This window comes from Mytilus trossulus, chromosome 2 (assembly GCF_036588685.1).
Source record: "Mytilus trossulus isolate FHL-02 chromosome 2, PNRI_Mtr1.1.1.hap1, whole genome shotgun sequence".
Taxonomy (NCBI): Eukaryota; Metazoa; Mollusca; class Bivalvia; order Mytilida; family Mytilidae; genus Mytilus; species Mytilus trossulus.
Genome location: NC_086374.1, coordinates 14,159,413 through 14,173,525, shown reverse-complemented (window position 1 = coordinate 14,173,525; position 14,113 = coordinate 14,159,413). Strand labels below are relative to the sequence as shown.

The following is a 14,113-nucleotide window of genomic DNA, read 5'->3' as shown; positions in this document are numbered from 1 at the left end:
TAAAAAAAATGCTAGTGTGAACGGGGTCTAACATGCATCATTTGCAATAGTCATAATATTCTTTAATTATGCATATTCATTTGTACTCAACAATTACAATGGACCTTTTTTTATATGAGAAATTGGTCATTTGGGAATCTGTAAATTTTTGCAAATTTTCGTATGATTTTCAAATAATTTTTATTGGAAATATAATTTATATTCTTTAAGATGGAACATTCAGTAAGCTTTTAAATGCCTAAGTAAACAATTTCGAGTTAAATACAAAATGTACATATTTTTTTCAAGAAAACAGTATGCATTATTCTTAAGCAACCTAGAAAGTTTAACCTTTCAAAAAACATTTAGCACTTTGGCTAGACTTAGTATTAACCTGAGCTAGACTTCATTAAATCAATTATTAATCACATTATAAGAACTTGTAGGTTGTAAGTCCTTAATATTTATGAATACCAGTGTAGCAGTGTTAAAATATCTGTTTGTTTAAAATTAGAAATAATCCTATTTTAAATTTAAACATACATTATATACCGTATAAGGCCATTTATTGTTTAGAATTTGTGAATAGGGATATAATCTTGTAGTACTAATGTCATTCACAATTGTAAAGTAAAGGATTAATCTAATTGTTAGGTCTTACATTTATTTCTTTGTTCAATGAAAAAAAAGATGCCTTAGGCAGGGATCAACCCAAGTTATTAAAGGGTTGACTGCTGTTTCAGCCTTTCCCCTGTCAGTGTGCAGTTTAAACCATGGTTAGAACCATGGTTAACCATGGTCAACCATGGTTGTATGACCATGGTTGACCATGGTTTGACAAAATTGTTAATTGGCCGACCATGGTTAACCATGGTTTTAATGACCATGGTTGACCATTGTTAGAACCATGGTCAACCATGGTAGGAACCATGGTCAACCGTGGTTACAACCATGGTCAACCGTGGTCCCAACCATGGTCAACCGTGGTCAACCGTGGTTCCAACCATGGTCAACCGTGGTTCCAACCATGGTCAACCATGGTTATTAATGAGTCAACCATGGTCAACCATCTCCATTAAACCATGGTTGGCCATTTTACATTCTTGTCAAATCAATCTTCAATTATCTTGAAACAGTTAGTCTACTTGTTATGGAGCCTGTATACTTCTCTTCCTTTTTGTGTCAGGACTACCAACAAATGCTAAATTGCATGAAACTCTTTAAAGCTACCCTTGCAGAAATGTTCATCCATAAAATGCGAAGCAGTTTCCACCTGCAAGAACATAAAATTTTCCACAAAGAATCAATTGTTCTTGATAATTTGTATACAATAACAGATTTTAAGGATCAAAAATGTTTTATCTTCTTTTGCAAATTTTCAATAATAAAAACACCCAACAAAATAAACATTATGAACATGTTTTTGTTTAAACAAATAATTGTAACCCCCCCTTTTTATTGGTTTACCTTTCAAACAAAAGAATGATTGTGTAAATTATTTTACCATTGACAAAATTTTCATATTGTACAGTTTTATCAGTTACACCTGGAATTAAAAACAATTAAATATAAAATTTATGTTGATATGGATAACTGACACTGACAAAAAAATGTAAAGACCCATTTCAGGTGGCATGTGTTCAATTAATGAAAGCCAAATCAAATACTGTAACAATTTTTACATCTTTTAAACAAAATATCAAACAGATTTCCTGTGAATGTACTTATCTGATAACAAATCTTCTTTACGTGACAACACTGGACATCAAATCCTTCACTTGAATTTTAAAGCGCGAAATAAGTTTTGTTCCAAGTCATTTAAATGTTTCGCACTGAGTGAATCATGGTTAACGGTTGGTGATAATAATTGATCATGACGTCGCATGTGTTTCCGGTTGGGGAATAAACATAAACAATAAAGACTAAAGATATCACTCTGAAATGTTTTCAAGTTCTTAAAATATGCCGTATAATGATAAAGAAAGGCAGATTTATGAACTTGGAGAGAAAGTCAGAAATTACGTCTTTGGAAGAAAGAAATACATCGTTAAATGACAGCGTACAACTGTTAAAAAACAAGGAATACTGATCGAAAGTAAGTTCCAACTTCCAGTTTGTAAACGTTTGTAAGTCCCAAATTTGACCCGACTGTAACTAGCATTCTCTGTCACTATAGCTTTACTGCTCAGTTTATGTGTTTTTTAAAATGTATAGAGAATATATTGTTATTGAAATAATCATGAAAGGTCACAATTTACCTCTTGGGAAGAAAGAAATTAAAAATTGTCAATAACATTGTACCACTGAAAAAACGAGCACGATTTTTTAATATTGAAAGTCTCAAAGTAATTTACAATTTGTTATAAATTCCCATGGGTATAATCCAGATCAATATTTATTCACCATGGTCCAGGTTGTCAAGTTGACCATGGTCAGGTGCAAGACCATGGTTGTCAAATTGACCATGGTTGATTAGACCATGGTTGATTAGACCATGGTCAACCATGGTCAGATGTTTACCATGGTCACAAACGTGGAAAACCATGGTTAACCATGGTTAAATAGAGCATGGTCAACCATGGTCAGATGTTGACCATGGTCACAATCATGGTTAACCATGGTTAACCATGGTTTTCAGCACAGTCAACCATGCTTTGACCATGGTTATCAATGGTTAGCGATGGTAACCATGGTCAACCATGGTTGCATTTTGACAGGGGTTATGTTTAAATTTTCAGCACCACCCTTGGATTAATAGGGCAGCTCTTACTTTTCAGAGCATTAACCTTAAATGTTTTACATACATCAAGTTAGAGTAAATCTGTATAGTCCTGCTAGTAATAGATGACTATTCATCATCAAATGTCTTGTATGATCTTTCTAGTGTTAACTGAATTTGCCTACTTTTAATTAAAATGATTCCTGAAACAGTTCCAAACGTTGTCTTCTTTAGAGATATCCTGGTCTTTCAGACTTCCAGTAAAAGTCTGAAACATTAAACTAAATGTGCTCAAGACGTGAGTGGAGTCCAGAATTTTAATTTGGTCTGTATTTACTTTAATACATGTAACTGAATGTCAAGAGAAAAATCTTCCTGACCTTTGGAAGGCATTTACTCATGGCTGTAGTAGTGGTACCATTTTACATTTTGTTTAGACATGTGGTGCTCTGTATACCTTGTACATGTGTCTCTATTGACGTAACAAATTTGGAACAAATTTTGACCTCATTTAATGAAGGATTTAGAAAACCAGTACACTAAAAGACTTGCAATAAAATCAGAACAGAGAAGGACATTCAAACTATTTACAAATAAAAACAAAACTATATGCATTACTCAATTTACTGTAGTACAAATGTACCAGTAATTTATTTTATGAAAATGCATTAAAAAATGGATATTATTTTACAACTGTATAAGGACATTAAATATATTTCAATCAAGCAGTAAATAAACAAACCATTAACTTGAGTATTGGAATGCTATTTACCAGTCTTTGAATCATTAAATTCTTCTTTTATAAAAGAACTTTAGAAAAATGTGTGAAATCATAGACTGTGAAATGTTTTTAATCATCATCAGTAATTTACACTACCCAGAACGAAGCTTTAAAAAAGGTATGCATAAAAATATGTTAGGAAAAGGGAGAAACAAAATAACATTTACAGAGGAAATGATATAAATAAATAATATTTAACATAGCAGAGGAAATGTGTATTATCATTATAAGTTGTCAGAGTAGCCTGTTACAATCATTAGGACTTGTTACGGTCCTGCTGGGTCCTATTAATTCCAGCAGTGATAAAACCACTAATGTTAAAAACTCCCAGTGAATTAATATTACATATTACTATTGATCAAGTAGAACATATACTAATGTAGATCAAGGAGGAGAAAGCTAAATATTTGGTATCTGTACAATTCCATTGGATAAATTGGCTATAATGATAACAGTCATGACAGTCATGATAGTGGATCCACAGTCAGATTACAAGTGCCATAGCATTCACAAGTGACACTTGAAAGTTATGAAATGATTTAAAGTTTTACCATGTTTCTTAGAAGGATAGAAGACATGGACGATGAAGAACCTAAGAATTTTTTTGACCTAAAAGTAATCAAAAATACTATTTTTTTCTATTACAAAATGTACCCAGTATATTTTTCGGATCAAGCAATTCAGTCATTGAAAGCAAATGTAGTTGTGATTTTAGGCTCATTCAGGACAGTGTTTTTTAAATTTGTTGATTAACAGTTTTTTTCTGTTGGACTTTTTTGTCAGTCTTTTATAAATTTAGAAACAACAATTTTTTTTGTGTACCTTTTCTGTGTATCGGTATTTTTGGCTTGGATTTACATAAATTACAATGATACATGTACATGTATGTAGCTGCTATAACCATAAATGTGCTTATATTCTTGATGTTTATTTTGTGAAAAGACAAAATATAACCTGATAGAGCATGCAGATAAGCTGATGATTAATTCTTCATCATTAGCTAAGAGATTTATAGTGTGTCATCTGTTACAAGGCTGTTGTATAGTATGTTTCAAGGGCAGGTTATCTCACACCTGCATACAATATGGACATACTCTGGTTTGTCCTTTGTCATTAAATCACAGAAATACCATTTGTTAGTCTTGTCAGATAATATAGATGTAAGAAATGTGTGAATGTACTTTTTATATCAGAAAGCCATGCAAATGTAATTATCTGCATTAGTTGCTTATCTGATGAGGTTAAAGTTAAATTGACAATCACTTTTATGAACACTTAATTTCACAAGTAGCTGTCATACTTAGGATGTCAATGGGCACTTGACTTTTACTTAATATATGATTAGATGAGGATGTAGCATACAGCAAGCAATGCCCAATAAAGAAGCTAAACAGCATTTTAATGAGGGGAAGCATGTATATTAAACAAGCCTAATTTTTTTGGATAAAAAATAACATTCCTAAAATAAGATTTTAAGGGGAGTCTGCTGTGGCCTTAATATACATGTATAATATTATTGCATAATAGATAAACCAATATAGTATACTATAAACTTAACGTATGTTGAAGTAAGTTTTAAATGTTAGACTGATTTTTGCCAGAAAATATTAAGAAGTTTCTTGTATGGTTCTGTACAGACACTGTTACTTTTGTATGGAATCAAAGCTGAACATGGCACAACCTGCAATGTACAAGGAATGAGTTTTACATCAGAGACAATGGAAAGTATTTAGAAGTTTCTCGTATGGTTCTGTATGTACTGTTGTCAGACATGTTACTTTAGTACCTTATCAAAGCTGAACAGCCTGCAATTTTCATGGAATGAGTTTTACATCAGAGACAATTGAAAGTATTTAGAAATATAGTTTATTCTGAGTCTCATTATATTTAGCTTTGAGGTCAATGTAATCAATTACTAAACAGATGATATCATAATGAAGATTGAATCTATTTTATTGTGTTGTTATTGTCACAACAACATACTTATTTTATAGTGATATATGATAAATATTTAATGAAGCATGTTTTTTATGTAAGTTTTTGCAGATGTGTACTATAACTGTCAAGGTCTGATATTGACAAACTAATCATATATTGTGTATAGGAATTTATGATTCACTGACACACAATTTTATTATGTTTCCGCCAAGGTTTAGAGTCAGCCAGATTCTGTCTGGACAACTCAAATATGACTCTTTATGATTGAAAAGAATCTGTGGTGAATTCTTTTTTAATTTAGGAAATCAATATTATTGAAAAATATTCATAATTTTATAAATGACAGCATAGCTCTGCTTTTGATACTTAATAGTTTATTACAGTAAGTCAAATATAATATCAAAAGTTTTGAGAAAAAGAACTAATTTAGTTTCCAGTTTTTGTACATACATGCATCTCCTGTGTGGCTTTAAGACATATTAAAGTCCAATGAGGAAACTTTCAAGTAATTCTGATAGTAGACAAGCTTTGATTAAAGTGCATACAGTAATTAATTAAACTTCCAATACACATGCACAATATTTTTTAAAAGGCAGTCTATTTTCAGTTGCAAAAGCATAAGCAATGTCAAAATTTAGAGAAATAAAATAGTAAGCCCACCCTGAATATATTAGTGGGATAAATCATTTATTAGATTGTTATCTACATTTGATCAAGTTCTTAGAATGTTGTTCACCATTGAAGGTAACAGCTGGTGACAGCCCACAATAGTAACAGATCAATGCTTGTTATATTTATACCTGGATTAATGAATTAAGTTTGTTCTATCAACTTTTATTATATAATAAATCAAAGATTATTGATTGATAGTTTAATCATTGAATAGCCATTAGGTTTTGAAGGTTCCCAGCACCTGCTGGTGTTGTTAAAAGACATTGTTATAGGCTCAATGACAATAGCTGATAATGAAAGTTTTGTTTTGACATTGTGTACAAATGTTGTACAAGGTTGTAAAATTTACAGGCATGATGTACCTTTTATATAATATTTAATGAAGCTGAATGATTTAGAATACTTTCCAGCATTGGTTCTTTGGAGATGTCTTTATAATTAAGCAATGTAAGATGAGAACATAAACACTGACACACATCTCTCACACTAGGTTGTCTATTTATTGCATAATAAAATCAATCAAATATATCTTTATTCAGCATTATTAGGGCCCACATAGGGCATTTCAATGATAAAACAAAGAACACAATTATAAAATAATTAAAAGATGCCAACTACATTCTTTGTACTGACTTCAGTGGTAACACAACAATTACATGATTAAAACCAATTGTTCTTTAAAATCATCAATGAGACTTGATCTGGCCTCCCTCTGATTGCAGTAAAACAGGGGTCCTTGTATTTAAAATAGACACATTATTAGTCATGATAATTAAAACAATACATCACATAAGATTAGGAATTGTCAGAATCCACCAGGAATAGAGAGAGTCTTGATATCCATGAAATCCAGCAATACAGCATGTCAATTATTTTTTAAGGGAATGATGTAACCAAAAAAAAAGCTTTTGGTCAGTTGCTCAGATAGCTAACATGCATACTTGCAGTAACAAGATTGACCAAAACAATGTCAGTAGGCAAATCAATGTCTTTATAAAGAGCGACATGTACTTTTAAATATTATTTTTTGGGGGAGCTAGATCAATTTTTGCATTTTTAGGTATCTGGTATATATTTTTGTCATAGTTTATCACTATGACCTTCCAATAACCTTGAATCATGACTTATAAAGTCACAGAAAAAACTAGTTGGGTATAATCTTTGATGCATTGTCACAGGTAACCTTTTCATATGGTCTTATATCATTGTATAAATTGTCTTGGCATATAATATTACTTAATTATATTAGAAGGGAATTTAAATGTTTATCTTTTTAAAACAACACTTCATTCTGGGGCCAAACAAAAAAGTATGTGCTTACAGTTACATGATTAGAAAAAAGGTTGGGTATGGATCTTAAATTTTTAGTTTTTACATTGGGTCTATTCCAGCAATATAAATTGTGAATTTAACAGTACTTACCAGTAATAAAAAAACATGCACTAAAACAACAACTTTAGGTTGGGGATAATACATGTAATAATAAGGCTAGGAAAAGTACAGTAATCACACATAGTTTTGTTTTGCCTTGATACAGGGTTAAAAAAAATTGACACACTTTGTAAGTGAGGCTGAAATACATTCTTGGTATAGTATGTACCTGGTACAGATAGTAAAGTTAACAATATATGTGGGATGCATCTTGTGTACTAGTAGAAATAAACATGATTTATTGCACATATCATATTTTTACATTTAAACAGCATTATACAAAGATAGAGTATTAGGTTTCTTTTTGCCACATAATAAAAAAAAACATATGGTTACTGAGAATTAATTGAATAAGTCAACCAAGCTGTCAGCCTTGTTTATAATATGACACCTTAAAAATAGAAGGCAATTATAATTTGATTTAGGGCCATTTGAATCAAATTTTAGTAAAGCCAGAACAACCATGGTTAAGATTTTTGCAAGATGCAAAATTCCTACTCTATCATGTAGTGCCATGGATTTTACTCATTGTTGAAGGGCAAACTGACTGAATCGAATTTAGTCAATGGTCCTAATTGTCTTCAATATATCTTTTTAAATCGATCAAATAACATATGGTGTCAGTATTATGATGAGTTGTATTGTGTAAGCTATAATTTTGATATTTGTTGGTCAGACCTGACCATACTTTGAAATTGATGAAACCTGAATTGAGAATGGAATACTCATGACATATTTCTCAGCTACTGTAATGCATGCAAAAATAGAATGGTTTCTTCTTCTTCTTCTTCTTCTTCTTCTTCCATATAAGAGTTGGGTTCCTTTAATGAAACGTTTAAACTCTGCGGGTTTGATGCATGTCTTTATCAGGAACTAGCAGTCACCCTTTATAGTTACTCTTTTCAGTAATTTTTAAGTATCAGCAAAATAGTGCACCCACTCACAAGTCTATGATGCAGTGATGTTGAAACAAGATTTCTCTTTTATGACTTATCCTGAAAGAATACATCCTCTTTATTATTTAAGTTTAAAGATAACAATTCAGCTAAAAGTAATTTTAAGTTGTTCTTAATACATGTAATAGGAAGAATACTTTAAAAACGTTATACTTAAGACCATGCAGTCTTGTGAAATCCAAGTCCTTGGAAAGCTTTGTTTGATTAACCAGGCTTTTTCTTCAATGTTCAGTAGTTTTTCGATAGGCATATGATCTTGGATTTACCTGGCTTTTCCTTCAATAGTCAATAGTTTCTTCAGTAAGCAAACAATCAGCCTGTACATAGTATAGTATTTTATGCAGACAATTGACCTTAGTAAAGTTTACTGATTACAAATTCATTCATGATCATGTTTATACATTAAATAATGAATGGCAGGTAACCTGAGGGTACCTATATTTACCTGAGAACACCTGAGATTGTGTAATTGATATTATATTTATACTTTTTACTGACACATTTGAGCCTTTATGATTGTATATGAATCATCTAAGATAATAGGATGCACATTCCCAATTGGTCAATATACTGGGATAGGTACAATTATAAATAGTTTTGGTCACAGGGTTTTTATTATTACAAAAATTTCTAGTAATAATTAACATATTGGTGGGGATACATAAGTGCAGCATACAATGCTGTCATCTCTAAACGATGTCAGGAGTCTGTCCTTCTGTAAACATTAAATGAAAGATAATGCTCAATAATGACATGCTGCTTAAAACAAAAATGAAAAAAAAGAAATAGACTAATATGGATTTCTTATTCAGTAGTTAAATATATGGTCTCCAGTATAAAGAGGTAGAGGTTCAATCATGGTGAAACTAATACCAATACTTTTTTTTCAAATCATTTAAATTGAAAAAAAATCAGGCTTACAAATGTAACTACTGCTTCTTTTTAGCAATGTATTTAAAAGTTTCAAAAGAGTGATTTTGTTTTCATTTTTAATACTTTTTTTAAAAGTAAAAAAGTTATACAAAGGGAGATAACTCAATTATTTTTCTTGAAACTTTTTGACTTATGTAAATGATTGATTTGATTTGACATCAAGTTTGAAAAATGAGTGTTGGATTAATCAAATATAAGAAACCTTTTTTTATGTTGACTCATTTAAATGAACGACGAACCAGGATGATTGTTATCTTCTTCCTGAAAAAAAGTAAGAAGGGAATCATGTTCTTGTTTGTCCTCGTTTATAATAACCTTTAGTTGTACTTTTCAGCAACTACAAAAGTATATATCGTAAACTACATTCATGTGTTCAAACATGGTTCAAACAATAAAAAGTGTTTTTGAGCCGATATTTAAATGATCTAACTGTATAAAAAAAAGTGTATTTAGTATAGTAGGCTTCATTTCTCTGTATTGTTGAGTTAGAGAATAAAAACATGGTATTCAGTGTTCCAGATATCCATTTACATAACCTTGTTATTTGGAAACAAAATGTGAGATTAAGTCCTGTTTCCTTATCTATACTGAGTAAAATAAGATTATAATGTATACAATATATTACCATATATATGGAAATTTGATATGTTGTCAATAAAACTATTGTCAGAATTGTCAAATTATTACTAAATATTCTTATGTTATGTACTTGCAGTAGATAGTTCATAATGTCTCATTTATTATTTTTATTCCAGTGTCAAATGGCAATGATATGTTAACTCTAGATAAAGAAAAGGAATTCGTTTTCGTTGGTGCTTCACCTCAGTATAAATGTACTGTGAACAAGAATGCTAACTTTCTGATAGGAAATCCATTGAAATGGGAGAAAAGAGGACGAGATGGTTCTAAAGTTGTTATATCAGTACTAGCCAATGTAGAGGCAGGACTTGCAGATGAATATAATGTACAGCTAGATACTACAGATAATGCCATGTCTTTTACTTTAAGCTTTAAGCAAGGTTAGTAGGAGATTTGATTCTTAGTGAAAGATCTGACACTTAATTCAACCATGAGAAATGTCAGTATTCTCTTTTTATTTTGCAAATATATATGCAAATCAATGATCAACACTTGACACTGTTTCTCACATACTATAAGCAATAGATCAACTATTTTTTTCATGGATGGAAAAGATGTAAGGTGTATATGTCCATTTAGCAGCATTTATATGACCTCATTTTCACGGTTTAATAGTTAGCGTTATGTTTTCTTGGTAAGGTTGAAATGTCTCAGATAATTATTCTTTGTAGCATTATGTTTTTATTATACCCCCGCTTTAAAAAGGAGGGGGGGTATACTGTTTTACCTCTGTCTGTGGGTCCGTCCGTCAGTCTGTCAGTCAGTCCGTCCCATGAACTTTCGTCACATTTTTCTCAGGAACTACAATACAAGGATTTCTGAAATTTGGTTTCAGGATTTATATAAGTCAGCTATGCCTTGTGATGCATTTTCAGATTGATCGCTTGACAACTTCCTGTTTACCGAACACTTGTATGATTTTACACATGATAGCCAAGTTGAAAATTTTCGTCACATTTTTCTCAGGAACTACAATACAATGATTTCTGAAATTTGGTTTCAGGGTTTATCTAAGTCAGCTATACCATGTGTTGCGTTTTGAGATTGATCACTTGACAACTTCCTGTTTACCGAACACTTGTACGATTTTACACATGATAGCCAATTTGAAAATTTTCGTCACATTTTTTCTCAGGAACTCTCAAATTTGGTTTCAGGATTTATATAAGTCAGCTATACTGTGTGATGCGTTTTCAGATTCATCACTCGACAACTTCCTGTTTACCGAACACTTGCATATTTTTACACTATTAATATTATCCACTTGCGGCGGGGGTATCATCAGTGAGCAGTAGCTCGCAGTTTACTTGTTTGATATGTTTTTCGTCTTCCCATTATTTGTCCTGTATCATCTCATTGGCTTAAATTGTTCCAAATTTTATTATTTTTATATATTATTGCAATTGGCTTAAAATGTTTTAAATTTTATTATTATCCCTATTTACAGGAATAAAAGAAGATCATGATGGGCACTTTGCATGTGTTCTGTATAACAAGAGTAACACAGTCTTAGCAGAGAAGATGGTAGATGTTCATGTCATACGTAAGTTAACAGTTAATTTGTACACATTGGAAGAGAAGACCTATGGACCTATAACGAACTACATGAGTCATTCTCAAATAATTAAAAAAGATATAAATTTATTTAGGAAAATGCATTCCAAATGCTAAATGAAATACCTTACATGGGATTGCAAATTTACTAAGCCTGACATGCCTGAGGGTTGGGTTGGAAGAAGAGGATGGTCTTTCAAGTTTTATGTTTTATTGTGATATTTTCTTACTCAACTTGTTCAAAAATCAAGATTGACAATGCAACCTGTTTAGTAGCATGTATAGGGGTACAACACAATAACATATCTTAATCAATTATAGTTCTGATTCAGTAATGAGCTCACTCAGAACTGACCAATTACAGTTTAAGTACATTTTGTGAGATATTTGAATCTAGTTTTGATGCAGTCAACTAGTCCTAAATTGGTCTAAATTTTCTGCATTTACTGGTAGATCTTGTATATTTTAACATGGATTACTGGCTACTATCTTTTAAGTATGTATTTTTAATTATACCCCTGCTTTCAAAAAAGGGGGGTATACTGTTTTACCTCTGTCTGTCAGTCCGTCCATCCGTCAGTCCGTCCGTCAGTCAGTTCGTCCCATGAAACTTTCGTCACATTTTTCTCAGGAACTACAATACAAGGATTTCTGAAATTTGGTTTCAGGGTTTATCTAAGTCAGCTTTACCATGTTATGCGTTGTGAGATTGATCACTTGACAACTTCCTATTTACCGAACACTTGTATGATTTACACATGATAGCCAAGTTGAAAATTTTCGTCACATTTTTCTCAGGAACTACAATTTAAGGATTTCTGAAATTTGGTTTCAGGATTTATATAAGTCAGCTATACTGTGTGATGCGTTTTCAGTTTCTTCTCTCGACAACTTCCTGTTTACCGAACACTTGCAAATTTTTACACTATTAATATTATTCACTTGCGGCGGGGGTATCATCAGTGAGCAGTAGCTCACAGTTTCACCTGTTAAGTTTAATATGCATTTCCATTGAATATATTTTAGTGATCTTCCTTGTAAAATGAGAGAGAAAAATAGTTATTTCTTGTTTAATTCATACCTTGAGAAAAAAAAATTATATGCAATACCTTTCTAATCCTTAACATCCCAGGAATGCACTGAACTCTCTCAGGTTTATATTTTTTTAAGATATTCATTTGCTATGTTTCTGTTTAAAATGTTGTGTTTAGGAGCAAGACCAAAGAATAGTTGGCTCTGATTGTAACCTTGTGAACTAGTAATAAAAATTTTCAGGTCAGATTGTTGATCTAGAAACATACTCTACTCATATGCATATGTCATTAACATGATCTTGTTCTAATATACACATAGTATTTCCCAATGATGCATAACACCAACCCATCCTTCATTGTTGATATGATTAGTTAAACAGGTTTATATCATTCAGAACTCCCCATATTAATGCTGTTCCTTTATTGATTTCTTTGTCAGAAACCTTCAATTATCAAAACCACTGGATAACAGTTTTAATGACTAACTGCATTGTTTTAATGAAGGCAATTTTGGGAATAAACCAGCTTTGTTAAAATACATTGATTTATATTTCTTACAGAAACAATAAAAAAAACAGAATTTGAAATAGAAGGCCTAGAAGGCCAAAAACAGACTGTATCAGGCGAACCAGCCTTATCAATCAGAATAGAGGAAGGAACTTATAAACCTATCTGTAGAACAGAAGGTTCCAACCCAGCAGCCGTTATAAAGATTTACCTTGGTAATACAGAGGAGATGGGTGATCCTCAGGTTGAGGTACCAGATACCAGTAGGACCAATCCACCACCAGTGTATAATGTAGAGAAATCAGTTACCATCAGTCTCAAACCAGACGATAACAATAAAATACTTAAATGTGTTGCCATGGTTCGCGATGATGATTCATTGAAAACAGAAATCTCCTATAAGCTTGAAGTTTTCAGTAGTAAGTATCACAATTTTAGCTAGACCTTTATTGTATTTTAGCTAGACCTTAGCTGTATTTTAACTGCAATTTTATTAAATTGAAAATCTCACTATACTGTATATGACTCCAGGTGTCCTTGCAATACATATTTATGGTAATATTAAAATCATCTTTGACCTAAATATTTTAATATAAATAAATAATTATAAAAAAAGAAGATGTGGTATGATTGTCATAAATGAAACAACTCTCCACAAGAGACCAAAATGACACAGAAATTAACAACTATAGGTCATCGTACTTCTTCAACAATGAGCAAAGCCAATACTGTATAGTCAGCTATAAAAGGATTGACAGATAACTTTCATACTCAATAGGACTCTGTTAGCAATTATGTTAAACCATTTTTATAGGAGTTATTGAAGTTTGACCAGAAGAACACAGTTAACATGGTTAAGGAAGAACAATTAAATCACTGTTGTGCATTGATAACCAAATTTTAAATAAATTTAACATAATCCTATAGAAAATCGAAAAGAGAAGAAAACAAATTTATTTATCTTAATAAC

At 31.4% G+C, this 14,113-nt stretch overlaps 1 protein-coding gene across 1 annotated transcript in view; it reads left to right on the top strand.

Annotated features, from left to right (window-relative positions):
* LOC134706555 (uncharacterized) overlaps window positions 1-14,113 on the top strand; it is a 37,759-nt gene that overhangs the window by 7,887 nt on the left and 15,759 nt on the right. Inside the window, exons 2-4 of the mRNA XM_063565583.1 lie at window positions 10,165-10,428; window positions 11,496-11,591; window positions 13,197-13,562. Coding sequence (XP_063421653.1) covers window positions 10,165-10,428; window positions 11,496-11,591; window positions 13,197-13,562 — 726 coding nt within the window. The remainder of the gene's footprint in view (window positions 1-10,164; window positions 10,429-11,495; window positions 11,592-13,196; window positions 13,563-14,113) is intronic.